Source organism: Alexandromys fortis, unplaced genomic scaffold, assembly GCF_014885135.2.
Source record: "Alexandromys fortis isolate MF-2015 unplaced genomic scaffold, M_Fortis_MF-2015_v1.1 scaffold_39, whole genome shotgun sequence".
NCBI lineage: Eukaryota > Metazoa > Chordata > Mammalia > Rodentia > Cricetidae > Alexandromys > Alexandromys fortis.
In genome coordinates, this window is record NW_026067918.1 from 12,938,979 (window position 1) to 12,965,423 (window position 26,445).

Sequence of the window (26,445 nt, forward strand, 5' to 3'; positions counted from 1 at the left end):
ATGCCAGGTAGGTACAGCCCTTCAGAACTTAGGCTGCCTCTGAGGTACAGACAAGGGGCCTACTTAGTACTGCTTGGTTGCCGGGTAGGAGTTGGGGCTAAGGTCTTGCACACCGTGTAGCATGCTAGGGACCTTGCCGACAGGAGCGTAAGATGCTGGGTTCCCATGGAGAAGCCAGTTGAGGGGAGAAATCTGTGGCTTCCAACAAGTGGGAACTAGCCACATCCTAGTCAGCTACCTAACTGTGAGTCACCCAGACCAGCTGTGGCACAGCACAGCTCTCCCAAGACCATCTGCTTCCCTGGGTGCCTGCAGAGGGTGCAGGCTGGAGGCCCTGTCTGGTTTGGCTCTCCCTTGTCTGAGAACTCACGGAGAGTCCATATTGCCCCTTTGTTGCCTGGCGTGGAAGCTCCTGTCACACCAAGTACTGCCGGGAGGGAATCAGAGGCAGCCTCCCCTCTCTCCAGCCCCTAGCCCATCAGCAATTCAATTTGTGCTGCACCAGAGGGATGGTATTAGTCGAGTCAGAGTTAATATGATGTATTGATGGGTTGATTTCCCACCGGCGGGCTGTGAGCAGACTCCGTGGGGTGTTGCTCCTGGGCTGCCTGCCTGCCTCTTGCCTCCTTAGGGTCAGGGTGGTGAGGGCCAGGGAGCTGAGAGTCGTCTCTGCAACCAGTGCTTTGCTTCCCTAGCTCCTGCGTACCCCAGATTTTCGGGGAGTCTGGCATCTACCTTCCTACCCGTGAGCCACTTGGATCACCATGGAAACAGCAATGTTCTCTATGGGCAACATCGTTTCTATGGAACCCAAAAAGGCAAGTGCTGTGGGGTGCAGTGCATGCTGAGGGTGAGCTTAAGGGGTACCAGTGAAAGCAGCAGACTGGGTGAGCTCTCCTCCCCGGGCTCAGTGGGGCCCAGAGGAGGATGGCCTGGTACCACTGCCGGGTATGGTGCTCAAGGAGGGGACTCTGAACCACACTGACCTACACGGTCTCATCGCTTGTCCTGAGGACCGAGGATCAGGGCAGGAAGCGTTCTGGAGAGGCTCCTGACTTACTCTCAGTTCTAGACTGCCAGGAGCCCCTGTCCTAGCCCTGTCCCATGAGACAGCTCCTCAGGCAGACATCATCGGAGCAGTGATTTAGATTCCCACCTGGCTAGAAGTGCTGTGGGGGGGGAGGGGAGCCAGAAATTTCAGTCCCTGTCACTAAAGGAGGTGTTTTGTTTTTGAGGAGATGTTTGTATTTTTGGGACATTTTTCTACGATGTGGCTAAACTCGGGGCTGTCATTGGGTTAGTGGACACGCTTCCGTTTCAGGTGGCCTCGTGGTGAGGTAAAACGCAAACCCAGACATAGAGTCCTGTAAAGCTAGAGTTAGTGATGTCAGGAGACAAGAAGTGCATTACTATTGACCTTAGTTTGCAGCCCAAGCTGAGGGGGGACCCCTTGAGTAAGTACAGTTTGGGTAGGTAAGCCCAGCTTAGAGATGGGGGCTAAGGTCCTTCTGGGGGTGCTGGATGTAGGAAGTCCTCATGTAAGAAGGCGCTGGAGTGCAGAAGGTGGAGAGAGAGTGAGGCCGGGCAGTTTCCACACGTCCCTAGGGAACCCCACTTGGGGTGGAGGACAGTGCCCTCTCTTTGCCAGTAGCCATTAGGAACTGAGATCCCGACAGAGTGCAGAGTGCCTTTGGGCGGCCCTCCTGGACCAGGAAGGTGAACCAATGACCTCAGAGCATCTGGCATATCTGGATCCTTGGAGTGGTTTTGCACATTTGAAGACGGAAGAGTCTTAAGAGCCTCTGAAGCTCAGAATAGCCTTGACTTGCAGAGACTGGGCTTAGCAGTGAACGGCGCAGGCTGCCCTGCCTGGGGTGTGGCCAGGAAGCCTACCCCAGCCCCACTTGGGGGTCTGGTTTCATCCTAGACAGCCCTGCCACATGCTCCCGGGAACCAGGCTTGAGTGCTTGTGGGCTGGACGCACTGAGCCCTGAGTCACACAACCACCCCCGTGCCTGCAGCTGTTTTGACAGCATCTGTCAAGGGTGGGCAGGTGGCTAGGCTAAGCCCTAGAAACCAGACTGGTGAACCTGGGCCCAGGGACTCCCTCTGGGCGGTGGGGCCGACTGGTGTCTTGGCGGCTGCTGGCCAGGCCTCTCCGCTTTCACAATATTGTGGTGGAGCTTCATCCAAGAACATTATTTGGTTTTGGAAATTGAGCTAATTAGGTTTCTCCTGGGCTACCCCTTCCCTTCTCCCCTTCCCCTTGTTTCTAATTAGAGGAAATTGACAAGGAATTTACATGACTGAAGACAGTTTTACAAGTTGCAAACGTTTTTTCTTTTGTTTCCCCAGCTTCATGCTCTCCCTTAGAAGGGCCCTGGCCCTGCTGCCCACCCTCCAGACTAGGGGAAGGCAGGGCTGCCCCTAGGGTCTTCCAGAGACTTAATGTGGCTCTAGCTTGGCGGGCCAAAAGTGGGTATCCCCGGGGCTCACTGATCACAACCTGGCGCTGACCCCACCTGGGCAGGAAGGGTTTGCCCAGATCATGGCTAGACTGCAAGGGGAGGAGCTACCGTCCACAAGCTGGGTGACCCAGAGCTGCCGGGGTTGAGATGGAAGGCCAGTACAGTTCTGTCTCACCAGGGACTGACTGCTTCTCCTCCATACTTTGGGTCCTCCCTGCCCAATTTTGTTAATCAGAGATAGTCAGATAAGATGTTGGGGGGGGGCTCCTCGGAGTGTCCCAGAGGTAGGTCTCCCACACTGTCCCATCTTCAGACACCCTGGACTCACTGTTACCATGGCAGCCACAGCACTTGGTGTAGGAGAGAGGTAGGAACTGTAGGCATCCTTGCCCCCTGCACCGCTAGGCACTTGGCTGCCCACAGCACCCGGTCTAGGCTCCACATCGCCAGAGTTTTATAGAGCTGTCTCTCCCCACCTCCACACTGAAAAACTGAGATGCCGAGCTGGCTATAGGAAAAGACCAGGTCAAGGCTCTGCCAGTGTTTAGAAAGGGAAGCTTCTTTGGAATGTTGATCAAATCCTGGTGGTGGATGTCGGTGATGCTCAAACCACACTGTTGATCTGCTCGGTGCCCCAAACTGAACAGTGGAATGTGGTTGTTTTATATGGCGTTATACGTGCCCATGATTTAAAAAATATTTTTTAGAATTTTTTTTTTAATTTCATGTTGCGTGCCTGAGTGTTTTGCCTGCATGTATGTACATGCACCGGGTGTGTGCCTGGTGCCCACACAGGTCACTGAAGCTGGACAGATGGCTGTGAGTTGTCTTGTGGGTGCTGGAAGCAAACCTGGGTCCTCTGCAAGAACAGCAAGTGCTGCTAACCGCTTAACCACGGAGTAATCCTAACTGCTGAGCCATCTCGCTGGCCCTCTCTTTGATTTGAAAACAAACAAAAATGCAAACAAACAAGACAAAACAACAGCCTTGCTAGAATTGGGGACACTAGTTCAGGCTGAGGCTGGCTACTCTCCACTTCCTGCTGACCTTGGCTTTTTTTTTTTTTTTTTGGTTCACAGATAACTTCTACCTGCGAAACCTGCCCCCGCAGCCCACAATCCTACCTGCCAACCACAATTTCCCCGGGGTGCCCCGAGCCACTCCTACTCATCCCATTGGATCCTGCAGCCGGGACCGCATTGAGGCTGCCCCGCTGCAGAAGGGTCCTAAGGAGTTTGACCGCTTCCTCATGGGTAAAGAACTGGGCAAAGAGAAAGCCAGCAAGGTAGCAGAGGGCAGAGAACGCCCAGTGGCCGAGGAAGACAGCAGCAAAGACCGACAAAAGCTGGTGCCGCCCATGCCCACCACCGAGGGGCCCTGCAAGGAGGGGGGTCCGGCACCCCGAGGGTCCTGTGAGGGCCGCCCCAAACATCTCACCTCCTGCCTACTCAACACCAAGGTACTCAACGGTGACATGGGCAAGGCCGCACTGGCCAGTTGTGCAGGGGGCATGCTAGGCCGGCCCGGCACTGGTGTTGCGGCACCCGGACGCTGTGCCAAGGAGGTGGCGGGCCCTGTGGAGCCTGGGCCAGCCTTCAGCGAGTGCCTGGAGCGGAGGCAGATGCTGCACCACGCTGTGTCCTACACCGTGCCCTCTGGCCTGCCTTCCGGGCCGCCCCCTCCCCTCAGCACAGGCCCTGCAGGCTCTTTCCCCTGTCTGCAACTGCATGCAGGTCCAGATGGGCTCTGCCCCCTGCAGGACAAAGTCTCCCGGGACCTAAAGGCCAGCGGGCCCACCTTTGTGCCTTCTGTGGGACACCTGGCTGATAAGAGCCGCCCTTTCCAAGTAGCAGAGGCCTGTGCCGTGGCCGGCGATGGCAAGGACCGACACCTGGAGGGGACCGTGGCCCCCGACCATGGTGCATCCTACGGAGTCTCCTATGCCCACCTGAAGGCCGAGGGCAAGGGCGAACGGCGACCTGGGGGCTTTGAGGCGGCCCTCCACCCCCGGCTAAAGGGCCTGGAGTATCTCAGTGCTGGCCCCGAGGCCCCTTTCCCTGGACTTCCCAAAGGTGGTCTGGACAAAAGTGGCTACTTCGAGTTGCCCGCCCCTTCACAGGACTGTGCCCGGCCCAATCACCAAGACTCACTGAGCGGGAAGGCCGCCCAGGCCTGCTGCACTTTAGACAAAATGGCCAGCAAAGAGGTCCCCACTGGCCCTCCGGCCACCCAGAAGGTGGCCCGGATCCGGCATCAGCAACACTTAGTGGCTCCTGAGGTAGAACCAGGAGGCAGTGGAGCTGAGGCCAAACGCAAGTCCATGGAGCTGGCATCTCTGGGTTATGGTGGGCCCCATATGCCTCCGTGGGGGGTTCAGGCAGGCCACAGCACCTCCATGGCCGTCAGCGAGGAGCGAAAGGGCACTGCCTACCTTGACCCCTTTGGCGGTGGCCTGCAGCAGGCAGCCCTCCTTTCCCAGGAGCTCCCCACTCCACCAGACGAGGTCTCGGCCATGAAGAATCTGCTCAAGTACAGCAACCAAGCCTTGGTTGTGGGCCAGAAGGCTCCCTTTGTGGGTCTGGGCGGCCTCAAAGCCAGCTGTGTCCAGCAGGAAGCCAAGTTCCCAGCCACTAAGGGCCCAGGCCCAGTGGAGAGACCCGACTGTGCCCGCAGCCGGGAACACGAGGCTCAGCACGGAGATGGGGAAGTGCGACAGCCGCCTGTGGGCATTGCGGTGGCCTTGGCCCGGCAGAAGGACACAGTCAGCAGACCCGATACAGCCTACAGTAGTAGCAACAGTGGGCGGCAGGGCAGGGCCGCCCCCACCTTCAAAGGTAGGATGTTCTTGGTCAGGGAAGCAAGGCGGAAAGCATCCACAGTGTTTCTTTCCTGCCTGTGAACCCCATAGACCCCGTATGTCTGCCCCTGGAAGAGCTTCAAAGCCCCCGGGGCCAGGGACCCCGCCTCAGTGCATGAGCCCCCGACTCTAGGCACGCTTCGGACTCTCTGGATTCCCAGCCTGATCTTTCTTCTGTCTTCACCCTGTCAAGCTGCTGCAGGATCCCGTGCTAACCACGCGCTGGACCTGGAGAGTGAGGAGGAAAGGACCAGGATGTGTGACGAGCGTCTGGGGCTGCCTGGCCGTGAACTGCTCTTACAGTAAGAGCCGAGTGGAGGCCCTTGGTGGGTTTGCCCTCTCGGAGTCCTCGTGGGAGGAAGGGAAGTGTCACAAGCACGACACCAGGCACTCGCCTGTCATGTGCCCTGCATACACTGCATTCCAGCATTCCCGGAGGGCTCTGCTCACTTACCCTCTGCCAGCTGCAACACTGCTGGGAACTGAGGCCCAGAGTTGGGGTCTCCTAGGAGCCTCCACCTCCATTTCCCCTTGGCAGGTTGACAGTCTGTTGAGGGGTTGGGTTTGGATGGGGCAAAGGTGGGGGGCAAGCTGACTCTAATGATCTTACAGAGACAACAAAGACCTCGTGGAATTTGCCCGGATCCACCCGTCAAGCAGCTGCCCTGGAGACCTGCCCCCCCACCTCATGATGCAAGGCGGCCAGCTGGGCGGGGAGCCGGCCCCCCACCCCCACCCTGCCCACCCGCACTGGCTGCCCCGCACCCGAAGTCCCTCCTTGTGGATGGGGGGACATTCTTATGGTCAGTGTTCCGAGAGCACTGGGAGGCTGTCTTGGGGTTCCGGGTCATCCCCTCCTGGCCACTGGGGAATGGGAAGCCTGAGCGTCCCTTCCATGTGGACTCTCTGGCCTGAATACTGCTACACTGTTGCTCCCCAGGCCTCGGACACCCTGCCCTGCACCAGAACCTACCCCCTGGCTTCCCAGCTTCGGTGCCCGGATCCATGCCCTCAGTGTTCCCTCTTCCCCAAGATGCACCCACGCAGCTGGTCATCTTGCCCTCAGAACCCACAGCCCACACTACCCCTCACACACTTGGTAAGGACCCTGACCGTCTGCATGGGGGCTGTGGGCAGTGGATCTGAGGACAGCAGTGTGTATGTGGACCGGACTCAGGAGAGAACTAGGAGGCACCTGGGCCCTTCACCTCTGGCTGGAGTTTACTGATAGTCCTTTCTCTGGTCCTCTACCACAGCGGAAGTTATGGATCAGGCTTCACTGTGGCCCCCCATGTATGGGGCCCGGGGCCCTGCCTCACATATGCAACACCCTGGCCAGCTCCCAGTGTACTCTCGGTCCCAGCTGCTTCGGCAGCAAGAGCTTTATGCGCTCCAGCAGCAACAGCAACAGCAGCAGCAACAACAACAACAGCAGCAGCAGCAGCAGCAGCAGCAGCAGCAGCAGCAGCAGCAAAGGGCCACCCAGGCTCTGGAGCTACAGCGAGCTGCCCAGTTCCAGGTACCATGCTCCCAACAGCCACCCAACCTGAGACCCAAGACAGTTCTACCCCTCCAGGTCCCATGCAGATGGTCCCATGCAGATGGCCCCAGGACAGACACTCTTGCATGCTTGCATGTTTCCCACCAAGCAGTGGGCCACGGGGGCACTGAGGGTGTGGCTGTCTGAGCCTCTTCCCCCCTCCCCCAATAGCGCAAGCCTGAGGATCGCCACATGGAGCTGGAGGAACCTGCCCAGGAGAAGGCCCCAAAGTCCACCCACAAGCCCGTTGCCTTAACCCCCATGGCCAAGGGCACCCCCTCATCTGCCACTACAGGCCCGGTCAAGCTCTCGCTCTGCTGCCACTCACCCACTCTGAAGACCCCCGCTGGTGGCGCCACCTCACCGCCACCTCGGCCCAGCGCCCCCTGCACTTTATCCGTCTGCCCTACTGGCAGCCCAGGGCCTGGCTCCAAGGTGCCTGGCACCAAGGACAAGAGTGGGGAGGGCCAGCGGGCTGGAACCGACCTCACCACACTGGAACCAGGTGAGGGCAGGACAAGTCCTACCCCTGATGGGTGGGTGGGGCTGCCGGGTGGGGCTGCCACTCTTCGACCCAGGTATTCCTATACGGAGGCCACCAAGTCCTTCATCTCCTTTCTCTTGCCTCTTGACTGTCTGCCTATGCGCTGTGGGTTAGTCTCATGGCGCAGATCTAGGTCCCCTTACTCTGGGAAGATGGGGGCAAAATAAGAAGGAGATCCACTCCTTCCGCTGGCCAATGTCGGGAGCCTGTGAGTGGTGACGTGCCTGGCTTGCCACAGGTGGTGGCATCAGACTCAGGACCTACCCCCAGCCGGTGAACCCAGATTTTTTTTTAACAAAGCTGAGCAAAGGGACAGTGTCACCATCCGGGGCCAGAAATACAACCTGCCCTGCCGGAGGCATAGAGAAGTGACTATATGGGGTCTCTTGTGCCTGCTACCCCCCAGCTTCCTAGTAGCCTGTGATTTTCTCTGAATCAGGCTGAGCACTGAGAATTCCATCTGGTGAACATAAAGCTTGTCCCGATTCCACATTAAGGAGACCAAACCAGCAGAGGTTTTGCGTTTGAGTATTTTGTTTTGCATTAAATTAATAGGGCATAATGCCTCTCACATACCGCCAGCTTGATCTAGTTCAGAGAAAACCCCAATTCAAATACCATAGCTTAAAAATCCTCTTTTTCAGCTGGGCGGTGGTGGCACATGCTTCTAAGCCCAGTACTCGGGAGGCAGAGGCAGGCGGATCTCTGAATTTGAGGCCAGCCTGGTCTACAGAGTGAGTTCCAGGACAGCCAGGGCTACACAGAGAGACTCTGTCTCAAACAAAAACAAAACAGCCCTCTTTTCCGGACAGCCACACCAGAGATGCTCCTGAGTGTCCGTCCCTGTGGGTCCCTGGTTGGTGTTGATGCTGAAGGCTCACTTCTTGTTGCTCTCTCAGAATAGCACGGCTCCACTCGTGGGTCTTCTGTCCTTCAGGCCAGGAAGCCTTCCTGCCCCTCCTCCTGCCGTTCCCACGGGCCCCTCACGTGTGCCTTCTCTTACAGACCTGCCTCCGGGACTGAACCCCACAGCTGCTGTGGACTTCTCCCTCCCTGCAGAAATGCACTCCTCCGACCTCCCAGACCCCAAAACTATGCAAACCACTACCCCAGGAACTCGGCCCGAGCCCACAAGGACGTTCCTGCCTGGGGAGCCACCACCGTGCAGCCCCAGGAGCCTGGAGGATCCTGGGCTGCTCTCAAGGGCCAGGGAAGCCACCCAGGACCTTGCCATCATACCCCACCCTGTCGAGCAGGGACTCCCACCAGGAAAGACAGAGGACCCCAGTCCTCTTGAGGGGTTGCAAGCACTGAGATTTGGAGACCTCCTTGAGGGAGGGGGCACTGAGGCTACTGGCCAGACTAATTCTTCTCAGGGAGGGTTGCAAAATGAGAGGACTGTGGATCAGGGGGTATTACGGCCCCCTTTGGGGGCTTCCCCTCAAGCACTGGAACAGATAGCAGGGAGCCCAATTGCCCTGGACAAAGAAGAAGGTTCACAGACGGTCCCTGATGCGACCCAACTGCAGGAGGAGGAAGCCCAGCTGGAGGAGAATGGGGGGGACTCAGAGGTGGACTGGGGGACTCTCAGCCACCCACCCAAAGCGCTACCGGGCTTGGATGCCTTGGTGGCTGCCACTGTGGACTTAGGGGACCTGCCTGACATCAGCCTGCCAGATCCTCAGACCCCAGCAGCCTCGGTGCCCCTCAGCATGGCCCCTCTGCCCCACACCTCAGGGATTCATGGGATTGCCCTGCTCAGTGAGCTGGCTGACCTGGAGATCCAGCGGCAGAAGAGTGAGCTGGCCGTACAAGGTGAGCCCCAGCTGCAGCATCCTTCCCTGACACCCTGGGAGCTCAGCCCTTGGGGTCAGAAAGATAGATAGTAGCCTTTGGCCTGGTGCAGTCGTCCCTGGAGAAAGGAAGCCCCCAGGGAGGGGGATCTTCCTGCGCCCATGGGTCCTCCTTCATGGAAGTCAGATGTAGCTGTGCTAGCTGCCACAGGATCCATTCTAGCCTGGAGGAGCCAACTGGCTCTGGGCAGGACCTTTGGAACCAGGACCACCCCTTTGGCAGGCTCAAGCAAAAGATGTTGAGACCCAAGGCAGAGTTTTAGATGCAGGCCTGGAAGCAGGAGAGGGACCAGGATGCTCGGTCTGCTGCTTTGTCAGGGCAGGTGGCCCCAGACTGGGATTGCTGAATTTCCAAACCTCAGTACATCCCAGAACTGAGACTGCAGGGTTTCCTGCTTCAGGCTGGGACGAGGGGGCTCCTAAGCTTATCCAGCCAATCACTTAAAGACCCTCAAATGAGTACAATAGGATGAGACCCGGAGCCTGCACAGCCTCTCCTTAGCAGAGAGACATCACACAGGCCCCAGCCGCCCCTGTACTTGAAGCCCCCTCCTCAGGGCCAGAGAAACAGCGCCTTGCCTTGGGGCTGCAAGGGAAGCCCCTCACTAAGGAGCACCCTACCAGCCATCGTGCAACACGGTGTTTACAGCAGGATGTAGAGTCTTCGGGTTCAGCCTCGGCTCCCTGATACATAAATCCCCTCCCAAGGCCCCTGCGCCTTTGTGCTCTGAGGAGGCAGACTGGATGTTCTTGTAAAGCCGATTTCCCTGAAGGCCCTGCTCTCACTGGGGTGCGTGTGTGCGTGTGCGTGTGTCTGTGCGCGCGCGTGCGCATCCACGCACGCTACAGGGCAGCCTAAACTCGGACCTACCCTAGCAAGAGTGGGGATGGGCAGTGCCAGGAAGTATAGGCCCTGGAGGAACTCCTACTGGACTGTGTAGCGGGAACCCTGACCGACCCCTGCTGAGGCCCTGTGTCAAAGGCCAAGCTGCCAGGGCCTCCCATATGAAGGTTGTACCATAGCGTGAGGGGGACTCCTGGGGCACCTTGTCACACCGCCTGTGAATGCTGACGAGACTGGAGTCCGTCCATTGAGTAAATAAATACCTTCATAGAGCTCATTGGCACGCACGCGGGTGTGTGTGTGTGTGTGTGTGTGTGTATGTGTGTGTATACATCTGGTGTTGTAGCTGCCAAGGCATGCTAGTAGTCCCAGGATGTGATCCCAAGAAACAGAGTCCTAGAACCTGCTCAGCTATGCCATGCAGGGTGTGATCCCATGCTCACCTGGTCCTCCTAGAGGGCCGTGCCCTCCCTTTCTCCCGGCCCCATAATGGCCGGATCCTAAGCTGTTGCTGCAACAGAAACCTTACAGAGTGTGGTAGCTGCTGTGGCGGGAATCAGTCAGATCAGCTTCCTCCATCAAACAGCCTGAGAAGAGACAAATGAGGAAAGCAGGTGCTGAGCCGGGCTGCCAGCACCAGGATAAAAGGGAGACCCTGGGGTGGCCCAGGCCTGGCATAGCCATGTGTGCCAAGCCCTGGCCTCAAGGGCACCCAAAGGAAAGGAAGGAGTGTAGGGCTCATATCTGACCTAGGCTTTGCTGGTGGGGATGGAATCTGCCCTCTTCCTAAAGAGAAAGCCAGCCCTGCTTCTTCCCTCTTGTTGCTAGGGGCCTGCAGCCTATCTCTAGGCTGGGAGGAAACCCTGTGGTAGAGATGTGGGCCAGAAAGAAAATTATGCCCAAAGATTTGAGCATTTGCCAGTTGCCCCTCCGGTACCCTCTGGCATCACAGAGACACACCCTTTTTGTTCACGCAGCCCTCCCTGGCTGTCCTTGAACTCACAGAGATCCCCCTGCCTCTTCCTCCTGAGCATAAAGGTGTGCACCACCACTGCCCAGCCAGAGGCAGCCTTTCAGGGAGGCTATTCCTTGGTCTTCTGGTCCTGCCCTGTGTGGTGCATGTACCTCATGTATTCGACAGGGGTACCCACCCATCACTCTCCGGGGCACCTCGGCTGGGCTTTACTGACTTTTCTGCCGACTAGATTCCTGCACTGTATTTTTGGTAGGGCTCCTCGCCAAGCTGTGTGCACCTCTTCAGGGCACCTGCCCACTGTCAAGAGGGTTGAAGTGTTCGTTTGTCATTGGTCATCTGTGTTCCTCTGGTGTAAATGGTTCACAGCCCTTCTCTCCTGCCCCTCAGTTGTTCGGAACCTTGGTGCAGAAGCACCGTGGAGCTGTGGGGGCCTCTTCCTCTCTGCACACCTCCACCCTGCATTGATATTCTGTCCTCAGTACCCTTCCCGGGTGTAAAGTCTCTCCAGCTACAGTGGCCCATTGCAGTCACTATTCTGACGCCCTAATTGCTTTGATTTGGATGGTGGAGCCGTTGGGCCTGCCCTGTGTGTGTGTCTCACATTCCCCTGTCACTCTTAAAATACTTCCCTGCTTTCCAGAGTCATCCTGAAGTTGTCCAGTCTCAGTTGTCACCATAGTAACAGAATGCTGCTACCACGGGGCTGGTGGCTGGGGTGTTGCTCTTCTGGGGTGTCTAGGTTTCCATGTCTTCCACTCAGGCCCCACTGGGCTCCTCCTAGATTGCTTCTCTGGCCCTTCATAGATAACCTTGTAGAATCGGCTCAGTCATCCCCAGTCCTTCATGGCATCTGTGTCTTCCCTGAATCCATGCTACCCTCTGCTGGCTTAGCCCTTGACCCAGTACCGAGCCAACCCTCCTGTCCCACCCCAGGTTTTCCTTCTATGGTTAGCCACCACTGCTGCCCAGTGTACATGCTGGTAGGAGGTGGATGGACCGTAAGATGAACCTGTAGTACTGGGTAGCTGCATGTGACTGCCATTCGGGCTCTAGAACACAGCTCAGCTGCATGGGATTCGAAAACCTTTGGTCTGCCTGATTTTGTGCTTGGTCTATGGTGGAACCCTCTGCATCCTCGGTCTGCTCAGTTCCTAGTGTCCAAAAGAGTGGGGGCACACTTGCAGGCTCGTAGACACTGTGCCAGGCCTGTGGGAACCTGCTTGCCCTGCGCCGTGGCCTAGGGTGGATCTCCCCAGCTGTAGCCTGGCAGGCAGGCTGACCATTCCCTGTGGTTTGACTCCACCCTTGGTCCTTACATCCTGAGGAACGTGGGCAGCTCCAGGCTGGGACTGTGCCGGGAAGGGAGCGGACATCCAAAGCCTCTCAGAGGGACAGTGTGTGACCCGTCCCTCTCCCTTCAGCAGAGGATGAGGATGTACTGGCCTTCAACCTGCAGCACCTCGCCACCCTGGCCACAGTGTGGTCCCTAGTGGAGGCTGCTAGTCTGGACAGCTCGGTCACTTCACGGCAGGCCCCAGCTGCTGACCAAGACAGAGGCCCCAGGCTCACCCCTAGAATGCAGATCCTACAACGCAAGGACACCTGGACCCCTAAAACCAAGCCCGTAAGTGAGAACGCTGACACACACTGCCCAGTGCCGCGACAGGTGGGAATTCCTCTGCATGCCTGGGCCGCCTCCCACACCACCCTGAGGTTCCTGAACGCTTGCACACAGGTATGTCCCCTGAAGGCTGCCATCGACCGGCTGGATACACAGGAAGTAGAGGTGCGCATGCAACTGGCAGAGCTGCAGAGGCGCTACAAGGAGAAGCAGCGGGAGCTGGCACGCCTGCAGCGCAGGCATGACCACGAGTAAGACGTCCAGGCGGGGATGGGACCCTTGATCCCTAGCGCATGTGGGGAGTCCCTGCAGGCCAGTTCTGGCCTTGTTGACCACCTTGTGGGCAGCGGCCCAGCTGGGACATCCTGGAGACTGCAGTCTGCGTGGTGCCCCTGAGACCTAAGCAGCCAGGCAGAAGGGAGAAGAACCGTTTGTTCAGCAGAGGGCAGCATAGAGAGGCTTAACCACAAGATGGCCATGGTGGCTAAGGTGACTGGGTGTGAGGGAAGACTAGGAACCCAGTGGGGAGCCTGGAGCCGACTCCAGAGCTGGAGTAGGTCATGCTCAGCTGCATGAGGGGCAATGAGAACCTCCTGACCAACGTGCACAAGGCAGTTAGATCCCAGAGTAGAGCAGGAGAGCATGCTGTCTACTTAAGCAGGTTCTGAGCAGCAGGGACCCTGTTGAGCCTTGCCTTAAACCCACACGGAGAGTACTGTCGCCCCCGACATACCTCTGCGGGGCAGTGTCCTCCAGTAGGCCTGGGGGTGGAGTGTTTGGAAGTCTATAACATTACCCTCTGTGACCCCACCAGGAGAGAGGAGAGCTCCCGGAGTCCTGCACGACGGGGGCCTGGCCGGCCAAGGAAACGCAAACATTCAAGCTCACTGCCCACTCTGCGTCCTGGGGGTCAGCTTGCCAGGAGCGAAGGCAAGAAAGCCAAGTGAGTCTGGAGTATGGACCAGGAGTACGTGGGGCAAGCCCGGGCACCGTGGAGGGTCACGATGAAGGAATTGCTGGCTCCCTGTACTCAATGTCTGAAGGCCTAGTATGCCCCCCCCAAAAAAACCTGAGGCCTTGACAGATGTCCAAGAGATAGAGAACTCTGCTGGGCACTGGCACCGTCCAGCACAGACCTCCTCTTCCCGGCAAGGCCATCAGCATCAGCGCCCCCTCCTGGGAAGCCACAGCCTAGACTTGGCTGCACCAACTTCGGGGACCTGGTCATGGCTAAGGCTGTGGCATCACCCCACCAAAGCCACCAGCCAGCCCTGGCCCCTTGCGTGCGAGGCAGCGTTGCGTAAAAGGCTCTTTATCTGCACTGTATAAAGTCGTTGGTCACGCTGCGCTGCTGCTCACGGCTGCCGCGCGATGTTATTATCCATTACCCGCCCGGCGCAGTCGTTGGCGCACTCCCGGGCCGGGTATAATTGTCCTTCTCGGCTACAAATTGCCTCTCCCGGCAGGCCCATTTGCATAAATCCTCCGAGCTCCTCCAAACACGATTGGCGCGCGCGCCTGTGCTCTGCATCAATCCTGATGATTTGGTAATAATAGTTAAATCGGCACTAAATGGTTCCTTCAATTAAGACAGAGGCAAAAAATTAATCTCAGGGCTTTATGTCACAAAACATTAGCAAATGCAGAGAAGGTTATGGGGCGGGGGAGTTTGTGTGGGCTGCAGGCCTTGGAGAGGATTCACCATATGCCTGGGGGCCTCGCTGAGATGTCCCGTTGGCCTACCCAGGTGTCACCCGGCAGGGACCTGGAGGGCCTTCCTTTGAGAATCAGTCTACAGCCTGGGGACTGCTGGTCAGGATAGGGTCACTAGAGGTTGAGGTTCAGTGGAGGGCATTGTCCACTGCTAGAGGACAGGGGTGTACCCCCAAACTTGTCCTCTCTGGCCCTAACCCGCTCTGGCTACACTGCCCATGCTGGACTCTGTCCTAAGTTCCAGCAAGTAAGTTTAACCTGTGACCACCTTGCAACCAAGTTCTATGACCCAGAGAATCCAGCAGCCTTAGGCTGAGAAGGATCCACAGCCAGGTCCCTCTCTTTCCAAAGAGTGGGTTTCCCGGCGGTCTCCCCACCTCCAGCTCCTGTCTGGACTCTAAAGCCGTGTCCCAGAATCCAGTTGGGTAGCAGGCCTTGGGCCCCAGGGTAGGCCTCCTCCATGCAGGAAGTGTGAGGCCAAGCAAGGCAGCAGGAAGCTGGGGGTCAAGGAGGCTCCCAGAGCTGCAGGGACTTCCTGCCTGGCCTCCCCTGCCTTCAGAAGTCCAACCTCCTTGCCGGACAGGAAGGTGGAGAGCGGTGTCTGGCCATATGAGGTCAGGGCCGGGCCAGGCCCTCAGTCCCCATCTGCCGCCGGTTTCCCTCTGTCCTTGAGGGCTGAGGGGCTGACAGGCCGGATCAACCCCTCTTGCTGTTTTCCTCAGTAGCTGGGTGACCATAGTGGCCCCTGAGCTACCTACCAGCCTAGAGGAGATAGCTCACCATGGGACATGGGACAATTAAAGCTGGATAAGTCGGGAGGGGCACCAAGGACCACCAGGAACTTCCGCAGGTGGAAGGGACTGACTCGGAAGCTTAGCACTGACTGACACCCCCCAAAAGTCGAGCCAGTTCCCCTGGTCCCATCTGGAAAATGAGATGTCAAGCTTCCTTCATAGAGTCCTGAATCGGGGACCTGGCTCCCCAGCAAAGGCCGCTGAGGGTCAGGAGTAGGAAGCCCACCTTCCTCTGCCTCTTGTCCTTACCCTGATGGGAGTGGACCCTGTTTGTGTCCCCACATCCTTTTCTCCCTCCCCCACCTCTTATCAAAGACAAGTTCTGCCTACGGTATTCCTGGCTGGCCTCTAACCATCTCGCTTCGGCCTCCTAAGCGTCGGGATTATCAGTGTGTACCAGCAGTTAGTTATCCCGTGGGCCCGACCCAGACTTGAGCCATCCCTGCCCCAGCTCCACAGACCCGAGACACCGAGGTTAGATAGTGACACAGCCCTGGCTCACAAGTACTGGGGTAGATGCCAGGAACCCAGTGACTTTGCCAGTCCCCAGATCCCTCTGCCTGGGCCTTGGGTCACCGGCTTATGATTGACATTGCAAGGGCATCCCAACCCAGCAGGGAGATGAGTCGGGGACGGGAAAGATGTCCTATCCCCACCTCCAGGAGTTGGTGGTCAGCAGGCAGAAGGGACTGGCCAGGGGGATCAGTACTGGCTGGACACCCCAGTCCTGCACATGGGCTGTCCCTCAGGACACACCACAGGGACTGCATGGAGGGTGCTGATGCCCAGGTCCTGCTGCTGGGCTCACCCTGTGCCCACCATTGCTGTCCCCCTAGGGCCGTCCGCGCTAGCCTGAGTCTGCTGTGTGCTGAGCTACGAGGCAACGAGCCAACAAGGAAGCGAAGCAAACTGGAAAAGAGTGCCTACACAGGCCTGCAGACGGCCTCCTCGGTGAGTCTCCCGGCTCCACCCTCACCCCGATGGGCACCATACGTGAGATGTTGGGTGATGAGCCGTGGTGAACCAGCCAGGGTTCGGCGAGTTTCGGATTCCTTGATTAAAGGGATACATAAGTGTTGTAACCAGGGGGCTATTGCCCCCACCACACTGGTGACAACTTTGCCGCTGTGGCTTGTCACTGGTTCCCTGAACCACCACCACCCCCACCACCCCCAACTCCAGTGGAAGAAAAGTATATAGGAGTGTAGCGAGGATGGAAATCCACAGCCAGAGTGCCTGGCTTGAAACACTGTGTCTGCAGCCGGGTGGAATCCTGGGTCCTTCTACTTTTCTCTCCCTCCAGGGTCCTAGGCCCAGTGTTACCTCGTCTGTCACCCCCACATCGGAAGGCTGTTTTCATTTTTGTTTGCTTGCTTGGTTTGGTGGTGGTGATGGCGGTTTTAGTCTCTGTACTTGATTATATAGAACTTGCTCTGTAGATCAGGCTGTCCTCACTTGTAAATTATGTTCCCGTCTCGGCCTCCTAAGTGCTGTAGGCATGGGCAGGATGCTGCCTGGCCATTCTGCCTAAGGAATTCTTCTATCCTTCCTTTTCATGAAAGCAAACAGCGTATACCATGACAGACAGGAACTTTCTAGCTCTCAGCCTCCCCTGTTCTACCACTCAAAGTAGAATGGGGGGAGGGTTGGTAGGTGGGTATGGTGTTTGCTCCGGTAAGCAGCCCTACGTCCCAGGCCAGATGTCCTCGGGGGCCCTTTTCAGGGCAAGTCCCCAGGAATGCTATTTTCTGGGTCCCTACAGCAACAGAGGAAGCCGCGGGCCAGGGGCTGTGGCTGGGACCCTGCCTGAGGCGCAGCCTTCTCCTCCCCTCCACAGGAGAAGGTGCGATGCAAGAGGAACGGTGGCCAGGCCGAGCTGTCGTCCTCCGTGGCCCACAGGGTGGCCCAGCTGAAGCCACGGGTCAAGAGCAAGGGGCTGCCCGCGGGCCTCGGTGCTTTCCACCGCAAAGAGGCTGCCCCAGGTGGGCGCATCCGGAAGAAGCTCTCTAGAGCCAAGAGTGTCCAAGTGTCAGGGACAGCGCAACATCCACACCCCGATGGGGACAGTGGCAGGGGGATGCCCAAGTTCCCAGCCCAGCCAGTAGTGGCTGTGGCACAGGAGACAGGCAAGTTGGCTTGTGAGTGATGGAAGCCTGGGCCACGGTCACCCAGGGGCTGAAGGCGGGGTGCCCAGGGGTCATGGCTACCACAGGGACCACTTCTTATTGAGAAAGGCTGGGGAAGGAAGGAGGCTTTGTCTCCAGGCCAAGGCTTGTAAGTTCTCTACTCAGGACAGCAAGAAACTCTGGACACACCCTGGAAACACGTTAAAAATAGCCTCCCCACCTCTGCCCTCAGCATCCGGCAAGTTGGTGGGGTATCTCTTCCTTCCCCAGCAGACAAGTCCAGAAACAGCCTGGAAAAACAGACACTTCCTCCCTCCCAGCTCCTCCTCCAGGGTCGGAGACTGAGGGAGGGCAAAGGGAAGTACTACCGCTTTGGGGGCAGGAAGCGAGGGGCCAGCTGGGCCAGCAGATACAGAAAGAGGGGGACTCCCTAGAGGGGAGCCCAGTTCTGCAAGGTGGGGCTGCAAGAAAGAAAATCCTGTTCCCTTGCCCTGCCAGACACTCCCAGGGTGGGGTCAGTTCCCCAGGTTCCTGTCCCCACCCCTGAGCAGCCCAGAGGATGATAGCGTTAGCCATACTCCCTAGGTCCACCCCAAATAGCCAAATTCCACACCCAGTCACCAAGTCCTCTCTGCTGTCCCCCAGGCAGCGGCTATGACAGTGAGGACTGCCAGGCACTCCTGGGGACAGAGGCGGCTCCCAGGGAGCCCGGGTTGGTGCTGCACCCAGGGGCCAGTGTGGCAGTGCTGGGGCCCTCACCTTCCTCCGTGGTCAAGATGGAAGCCAACCAAAAGGCCAAGAAGAAAAAGGAGAGGCAGGGTTTGCTAGGTAACCAAGAAACCAGAGCAGAATGGGAAACGGGGTCCTATATACTAGAGTCCCAATGACCATTTCCCTCCCTCCCGCAGGGGCCTGCCGCCTATCCAGCCCCGAGGGTGAGGTCAAGATCAAGAGACGGACAGTGAAAAGCAAGGTGGGCCCCAAGCTGGAGCGGGCACCAGGTCGGCGGCCCCCAGGTGCACCGGGCAAGAAGAAAGCCAAGGGCAAGGCAAAAAGTGGCCTTTGTGCCGAGCCTGGGGCGGCCACCGGCAGGGACGCCCTCTTCGGCCCCACGCGGACCTTTGCTTGCCGAGAGGAAGGCAGCAAGCTTGCCAGTGAGCGCCTCAAGAGAGCCACACGCAAGAGCGCCATGTTGCAGCCAGTACTGAGGGTAGGCCGGTGGGGCCAAGTAGACATCAGGGCGGTCAGTGGGCATCCAGAGGATGCGAATGCAGCCTCCCCGCTTCCCCACCCAACCCTGAACCCTGAGTCCCAGCCCATGCTGCCTGGAGAAGCTATTCCAATCCTCACCGCTGTCCCTCTGCCCACCCTTCTTGAGCAGCGGAAGAATGGGGCCTTGTCCCTTGCCCTGTCAGCCCGCAACGCCAAGGCCATCCTGGGGAAGAGCAGGAAGCTGACCAAGGTGAAGAGAGAGACAGTCGGCAAGCAGGTATCAGCCCTCCCAGGCCGGGGGACGGGGTGCGCAGTGGGGGCTCAGCCCCTCCCTGCCTCCTCCCCTGACCCCTGTGGCCCCGCCTAGGGCCAGGGCCGAGCAGTGAGCAGACTGCTGGAGAGTTTCACTGTGGAGGATGACTTCGACTTTGACGATGACAACAGCTTCTCAGATGAGGAGGAGGACGAGGATGAGGAGGCCGCGGTCCAGCTAAATGCAGAGCAGAGCGCCGCCCTGGGTAAGCAGGCTAACGAGGTGCCGGGTGCCTGGGGAAGGGGTGGTGGGTGGCCCCACGCCCAGCACTGGTGTCCTCCCATGCAGCACGGTCCTGCACCATCCACAAGGAGGACCTGCAGGACGGACTACCTGTACTGATCCCTAAGGAGGACAGTCTGCTGTATGCGGGCAGCGTCAGGACTCTGCAGCCCCCTGATATGTGAGGCCAGGGCCTGGGTGGGAGGAATGCATGCTGGGTGTGACCTGTTGGGGCAGGGAGACTCCTGCAGGGGTCTCACGTGCCCCTGCGGTGCCCGCAGCTACAGCATCGTCATCGAGGGTGAGAGAGGCAACCGGCAGCGTATCTACTCACTGGAGCAGCTGCTGCAGGAGGCGGTAAGGAAGGCCCCTGCCTAGGGAATCAAGCCCGGTAGCTTTTCCCACCACCAGGAGGACCTTGGCCTGGCCTTAGCCCTGTGCAAGAGCCCACTGTTCACAGACTACTGTTCCTCGGCTCCCTGCAGGTCCTCGATGTCCGGCCACAGTCCAGTCGGTACCTTCCGCCTGGTACCCGGGTCTGCGCCTACTGGAGTCAGAAGTCTCGGTGCCTGTATCCGGGCAACGTGGTTCGAGGTAAGCACAGCTGAGGTCAGGACTAGGGCCAGGGCCCCTCTGAGAGCTTTAGAGCCCCCCCTCCTCCATAGTCCAGCTTCCCCTAGGGGTTGGAGTAAGGCAGATGTGGGTCTGCTCTAAGTGCACACTGACACCAGTTTACCGGTAGCCTTGAGAACGTGAGAAGGTGAGGGCTGGGGGAGGACTCCCACGTCCAGCTAATCAGAGCAGGCCCAGGATCCCATCACACCTGAGCAAACAGGGCATGCAGGGCACTCAGGGCAGGAAGACTCATGGTCTAAGGGGGAATTTGCAAATGGGCAAGAGTCCGCTGGATGCTCCCGGGAGGACTTACAGAGAGATGTCTGTGTGTCGGCAGGCTGTGTGTGCCTGGGGTAGGATCAGTGGTTCTGATGCCAGGTGGCCAGCGGGATGGTGCTGGTTTATCAGATGGCTGGTGTAGTCAGGTTGCAGAGGCATCCCGACATCTTTCTTGGCCCCTGCCCTCCCCTGCCTTCTGGCTAGACGGGCTGGCCACATGCTCAGGGGGTGCGCTATTGCAGGTGCTTCTAGTGACGAAGAGGAGGATCTGGACTCCGTGGTGGTAGAGTTTGACGATGGAGACAGAGGCCACATAGCTGTCTCTAACATCAGGTTGCTGCCGCCAGACTTCAAGATCCAGTGTGAGCATCTACCCAAGGGCGGGGCGCTCCCTGCCTGCATCAGCTCCCTAAAGCCCCTTCTAAACATTGGAAATGTTCCCGATGTTCCGCACAGGGGGGCAGTCACCCACAGCAGGCCTGTGATGAGCCCCTCTGTTCTCTCCACAGGTACAGAACCCTCTCCAGCCCTGCTGGTGTCTAGCAGCTGCCGGAGGACCAAAAAAACATCAAGTGAGGCCCCCCAGCCCAGCGAAGCTCCTTCTCCCAGCCTGTCCCCCAAAGTGCAGGATGGCCCCGAAACTTCCAAGACCCCAGGGAAGAAATCCATCAGCAAAGACAAAGCCGGTATTTGCAGACCTGGGAAGGGAGGGACCCTGGGGGTGTGGTCACTGGGAGGCGTGGGGGGGGGTGAGTGGAGACAGCGGGGTGGGCCCAGGAGGTACCTCTGACTCTACTTGGCTTTCCCCTTCCCACCCAGGCAAAGTCGACCTCCTAACCTCAGGTGCCAAGTCCCCTACGGGGGCTTCAGACCACTTCCTGGGCCGCAGGGGCAGTCCCCTGCTGAGCTGGTCTGCAGTGGCCCAGACCAAGCGGAAAGCAGTGGCTGCAGCAGCCGCAGGTGGCAAAGGGCCGGGGATGCTGCAGAACCTCTTCCAGCTCAACGGAAGCACCAAGAAGCTGCGCGCCCGGGAGACGCTGTTTCCCGTGCACAGTATGGCAACACCCGTGTTTGGTAACAGCTTCCGCGCTGACTCCTTCAGCAGCCTGGCCAGTTCCTACACACCCTTTGTTGGAGGGGCTGCGGCAGGCCTGCCAGGGGGAGCCCACAAGCTGCTTCGGGCCAAGAAGGCTGAGCGGGCAGAAGCAGATAAGACAGGGAGACGGCGGACGGGCAGTGAGTTCCTGGTTAAGCTGGACCATGAGGGTGTGACCTCTCCCAAGAACAAAAACTGCAAGGCTCTGCTCATGGGTGACAAGGACTTTGGCCCCAAGCTGGGGAGGCCGCTAGCCAGCCCCGGTTATGCACACCCAGCCCTCATGGGCAAGGACAAGAAGGGGCGGGCGCCTGTGCACCCGCTGCCCATGGGACTAGCTCTGCGCAAGTACCCGCTGCCCTGCGACAGTGACTGCCCCAGCTCCTACTCGGATGAGGATGAGGATGGGCCGGGGCTGGCCACCGGTGTGCCCTCCCGCTTCCTCACCCGCCTCTCCATGTCCTCCTCCTCGTCGGGATCATCCACATCCTCCTCCTCAGGCTCCATGTCCACCTCCAGCCTCTGCTCCTCGGATAACGAGGACTCCTCCTACAGCTCAGACGATGAGGACCCTGCCCTGCTGCTACAGACCTGTCTCACCCGCCCCGTCCCCGCCCTGCTGGCCCCACCTGAAGCCCTGCGCTCCAAGGGTAGCAGCCCCCACGCCCATGCCCAGCGCTGCTTCCTGTCCAGGGCCGGTGTGACTGGTGCAGGCGCCGGCGCTGGCCCCAGTGGTGTCAAATCCAAGTTTAAGCGCAAGGATGCCCTGAGCTTCTCCAAAGCCAAAGAGCTTTCTCGGAGGCAACGGCTGCCCTCCGTGGAAAACCGGCCAAAGATCTCGGCCTTCCTGCCTGCCCGGCAGCTCTGGAAGTGGTCAGGGAACCCCACACAGGTAGGTGGCCATTCTCCCTGAGGCAGAGAGTATGATGTCAACAGAGAAGTGGGCTCCTCTTGCTCCCTCAGACCCCAAACGCTTCTTCTTTTTTTTTTTAAATATTTATTTATTTATTATGTATACAATATTCTGTCTGTATGCCTGAGGGCCAGAAGAGGGCGCCAGACCTCTTTTACAGATGGTTGTGAGCCACCATGTGGTTGCTGGGAATTGAACTCAGGATCTTTGGAAGAGCAGGCAATGCTCTTAACCACTGAGCCATTTCTCCAGCCCCCAAACGCTTCTTCTATAGGTATTCTTCACTTTCAAATAAACCATTCAGGGGCCAGGCGTGACTCAGTGGCCAAGAGCACAAACTGCTCTTGCTGAGGACCTAGGTTCAGTTCCCAGCATCCTCGTAGGGCAGCTCACAACTGCCCGTAACTCCAGCCACAGAGGGATACGTACATAAACATACTTTCTTAAATCTCAAACCATTTGGAAACCCCCAGGCAACAGCAAAAACCCAGCGGTAGCCCAGTGAACCCGCTAGCCAGTGCCGTGATTTGCACGGTAGAGCCATCGCCTTGCCTGTGTGGTGACGTAGATGCCAGAGCGTACCGCATGCTTGCTCTCCGTGCTCTGCCACTCGGCAGCACTGCCTGAGGAGCCTTTGCTGCAGCTCAGACAACCAGCTTTGGAAGGCTGCAACGCACCACTGCCCAGACACATGGACAGCTTTCTTTACAGTGTCTGTCTGTGGTGGACCTGTGCTGACTGTAGGCTTTCTGTTAGTGTTGTGTTGTTTTTGTTGGTTTGTGGCAAAGTCTCTCTGTGTAGCCCCCTGGCTGGCCTGGAACTCTCAGAGATCCGCCTGCTTCCCCCTCCTGAGTGCTGGAGTTAAAGACACCGTGTATCACCTTGCTCAGCTGTCTATGGGTCGTTGTTGCTGTCGTTTTACACTTGTAAACCAAACTACATTGAGCATCTCATATGTGTCTCTGCCCTCAGATCCCGTGTGTCTTTGGAGTCTGTTAGTCATTCTGCCTTGACCAATATGCACAGAGAATCCAAGCGTAGCCTCCTCAAAAGGACTATATGGCTGTGTCCCTTCTCTCCCCACTGTGTGGCTGTTTTCTGCCAGCACAGATAAAGACACACCATCTGTCCCTCCCGCTTGTTCTCAGTTTCCCCGGCCACCACCTTCCCTTGAGGGTCCCTCCTCACCACTGTGCTCTGCTGGTCTGCCCTGCAGAGGCGAGGCATGAAGGGGAAGGCCAGGAAACTCTTCTACAAGGCCATCGTCAGAGGCAAGGAGACTCTGCGCATCGGGGACTGTGCAGTCTTCCTGTCGGCTGGACGACCCAACCTGCCCTATATCGGCCGCATCGAGAGCTTGTGGGAGTCGTGGGGCAGCAACATGGTGGTGAAGGTCAAATGGTTCTACCATCCCGAGGAGACCAAGCTGGGGAAGCGGCAGTGCGATGGGAAGGTGAGGTGCGGGCAGGCGCACTACACCTGCACAGGGCCTCTGGGAGAGAGGGGGGTTAGCGGTGAGATCAGCAGCCAGCATCGCCTCGTCCTGGTGACTTCCCCACGCCCACAATCTTTCCCAGGTGTGGGGATGTGTCCGCTAGGACCGTCCCTAACCCTGTGCCCTTGCCCGGCAGAACGCCCTGTACCAGTCTTGCCACGAGGATGAGAACGATGTACAGACCATCTCCCACAAGTGCCAGGTGGTCGGGCGGGAGCAGTACGAGCAGATGATGCGGGGCCGCAAGTACCAGGACCAGCAGGACCTCTATTACTTGGCGGGCACCTACGATCCTACCACTGGACGCCTGGTGACAGCCGACGGCGTGCCCATCCTGTGCTGAGCTGCCTCTGCCTCCGCCCACCCTCATCCATGGCTGCGGCCAAGAGGTCAGCTAGCCAGGAGCTGGTCTGAGCAAATATGCAATCCTCCAAGGCGGGATCAGGCTTCTCGCGGTTCTCTGGAGAGAGCTCCTAGGCTGGACCCCGGTCCCATCCTAGCTGCTCCAGAGGGAGGGCCGGCTGGTCCCACGGGGACTGGCTGCCCTTGTACCGCAGTTCTCGAGAGATTAGAATCCAAGCCATATTTCCCTAGTACCTCCGACTGTCTCCCACCAGGGAAAGCAGAAATCAGGTGTGTTGTCTATTTATTTCTCTATGTAAATATTGTATTTCTGTGGGGAAGTTTTATGGGGAAAAAATGGAAAAGGATTTTTTTTCCCACCTTCGTGACAAGGGTTGGGAGCGTGAAAAGGGTGTGTGTGTATGCACATGCACACGTGCGTGTGTGTGTGTGCACAGGCGTGCAGGGTGCATGTGTGTGTGCGCGTGCGTGCGTGAAGGGTGCGTGCAGGGTGTGTACATGTGCGTGGGTGTGTGTGTAGGGTTTTGTCCTGGGGTTTTCTTTGGAAATGCACTGTTCTCAGCCTAGTTGAATTCCAACAGGGGCATCTGTGACTGCAGAGGCTGCTGGGATGGGGGCAAGGCCAAAGGCCATGGGATGGTCACACGAGACCCAGTCATACTCTGGTCTCTCGACATGGGGGGCCAACTATGTGAAGGAAATTACACTCTGGTTATTTCCTTCCAGTACATCCCATACATAGAAGTATTGGGGTGGGGCGGTGATAGTGGTCCCCAGGAAGGACAGGGGTTCCAGCCACAGGATGGAAACAGCCAGGATCGGCCGGCCCCGCTCTGCGGCCCAGGATTATGGCAGCAGCCATATATATCTTACCTCTGTTTGAAACAAAACAAATGAACAAATATTTTGAAGTATCAATAAGAAAAGTGGATATTTAGGCTTCCTTTCCTGAATATTCCGAGTTATCTCTGGTTTCCGTTTCCACAGCCAGTATGTTGCAGGGAGAGAAGCCTGGCCTCACTCAAGCGGGGTGTAGTTGGCCCCTCGCCCCCCTCCACCCCTACCACTTCTCAGCCCCTTCCTTAGCCTTCAGGGCACCAATTGCCTCCTCCCCCAAGAGCAGCAGGGCTTCCACAATGGTGCAGCTGGGCCAGGTCCCTTCTGGGCCCGAGCTTGGGGCCCACCTGGGGCTGGTCCACAGTTTTTCACGAGTACCTCTTCACCAATGGGACTCCCCTTTTCCCATCGCTCTTTCCCTGCCCCCCCCCATCTCGGGCTAACCTCAGGTGTGGATGGTGGTGAGGCCAGGCCAGAGGTGCTGGCGTAAAAAGGAACATTATATTGGCAGGTGCTGCTCACCCAAGGGGAAGAGGCTCATCCGGTTCCCTTTCTCCTAACCCAGACCCTGGTCCTGGGGCCCCTCTGTCCACCCCCCTGTGACGGTTTCTGGACCTTTCTATAGTCACTCAGCAGGGCAGACAGCATAGCAGACACATGCATGGAGTATCTCTCAAGAGTCCCTTCTGGCCCCTTGTGCCCACATCCTGGCCCCAGCAGCCCTTCTTATCCCATTATGGGAAGAGCGGGCTAGACCCATGGACCGAAGCCCTTTGTCCTCAGAAATGCCTAGTGGCACACATGCTCCCCAACGCCCCGACAGGCCAGTGCTTCCTAGGAAGCAAGGAGTATTGAGGGGTGCCTGCCCTAACTGGGACCCTTCAGCCTCCCTTCCTTTGCTCAGGCCCCACCAGGTGTCTGTCCCAGCTCCAGGGACTTCATTTCTCAGCCGTTGCTCAAAGGGCCCTCTCGGGGGACCCCATTCCCAGCTGTCCCACCACCCTGAGGCTTTCTGTTCTCCACATGAGTGCAATATTTCATTCCTGGCGGTCGTCGGAAGAGATGGCCACCAAGGTCCTACTCACGGTTAGGGAATCAGAAAGACGGTGAGCGAAGAAACAGACACCAGGGCTGGCGCTCGGAAGGCGTTGCTCAGAGCCCCATACCCGGGGCACAAGAGCAGAAAGGCTGATCTGTGGGCCGCCTCTGGATGTTTCTTTCTCCCTCTGCTGAGCTGTCCTCTCTGTCTTTATTCCCCCCCTTCCTTTCTGTGTGTACACGCTAATGGCGTGACCCCCCTCCTCCCCAACCGTGGCTAACCGTGGCGGAAGCACGATTCTTGTAAATGTGTAAACTAAGAGACTGGTTGGATTTTTGTTTTCAATGTAAACACTAAATACAAAACAAACAAAAAACACAAAGGTTTTATGAACAGCAAACTCTATGTAAAGGCATTTTAGTATTAAATTTTTTATTGATAACTTGCTTAAGAATAAATATATGAACTATTGTACAGGTGCTCGATAGTCCAGATTCTGACTGTACCTGCCTCCTGTATGTGCGTCACGTGGTTGTTCCTGTCTGGGTTGGGAGAAGACTGAGGGACTAGACTGGGTTTAGGTGACCTTAGGCTTAGAGACACCGCCCTCCACCACCCCAAGTCACAGGCCCTTGATCCTGGGCCTGGACTTGTTAGTCGGGTGTGAATGAGTGACGGGTTGGTCACCTGTCCAACTTAACCAGATCAGATAGCCATGGTGGAGC

The 26,445-nt window shown here is 57.9% G+C and overlaps 1 protein-coding gene across 5 annotated transcripts in view; it reads left to right on the forward strand.

Moving 5' to 3' along the window:
* Positions 1-26,214, forward strand: part of Bahcc1 (BAH domain and coiled-coil containing 1) — a 56,404-nt gene extending 30,190 nt beyond the window's left edge. Inside the window, exons 3-27 of one of the 5 annotated variants that reach the window (XM_050140216.1) lie at positions 696-818; positions 3,548-5,302; positions 5,519-5,627; positions 5,938-6,128; positions 6,266-6,424; positions 6,582-6,844; positions 7,037-7,370; positions 8,415-9,224; positions 12,507-12,706; positions 12,818-12,954; positions 13,518-13,646; positions 16,047-16,161; positions 17,048-17,348; positions 17,982-18,164; positions 18,245-18,546; positions 18,718-18,825; positions 18,916-19,066; positions 19,150-19,264; positions 19,365-19,440; positions 19,569-19,677; positions 20,220-20,339; positions 20,487-20,663; positions 20,797-21,965; positions 23,203-23,439; positions 23,618-26,214. In XM_050140216.1, the coding sequence (XP_049996173.1) occupies positions 696-818; positions 3,548-5,302; positions 5,519-5,627; positions 5,938-6,128; positions 6,266-6,424; positions 6,582-6,844; positions 7,037-7,370; positions 8,415-9,224; positions 12,507-12,706; positions 12,818-12,954; positions 13,518-13,646; positions 16,047-16,161; positions 17,048-17,348; positions 17,982-18,164; positions 18,245-18,546; positions 18,718-18,825; positions 18,916-19,066; positions 19,150-19,264; positions 19,365-19,440; positions 19,569-19,677; positions 20,220-20,339; positions 20,487-20,663; positions 20,797-21,965; positions 23,203-23,439; positions 23,618-23,824 (7,580 nt within the window). In that variant the 3' untranslated portion in view covers positions 23,825-26,214. Of the gene's footprint in view, positions 1-695; positions 819-3,547; positions 5,303-5,518; positions 5,628-5,937; positions 6,129-6,265; positions 6,425-6,581; positions 6,845-7,036; positions 7,371-8,414; positions 9,225-12,503; positions 12,707-12,817; positions 12,955-13,517; positions 13,647-16,046; positions 16,162-17,047; positions 17,349-17,981; positions 18,165-18,244; positions 18,547-18,717; positions 18,826-18,915; positions 19,067-19,149; positions 19,265-19,364; positions 19,441-19,568; positions 19,678-20,219; positions 20,340-20,486; positions 20,664-20,796; positions 21,966-23,202; positions 23,440-23,617 lie in introns of all 5 variants that reach the window. The other 4 variants (XM_050140217.1, XM_050140219.1, XM_050140218.1 and 1 more) reach the window with 4 other exon arrangements.
* Positions 26,215-26,445: the final 231 nt, after the last annotated feature.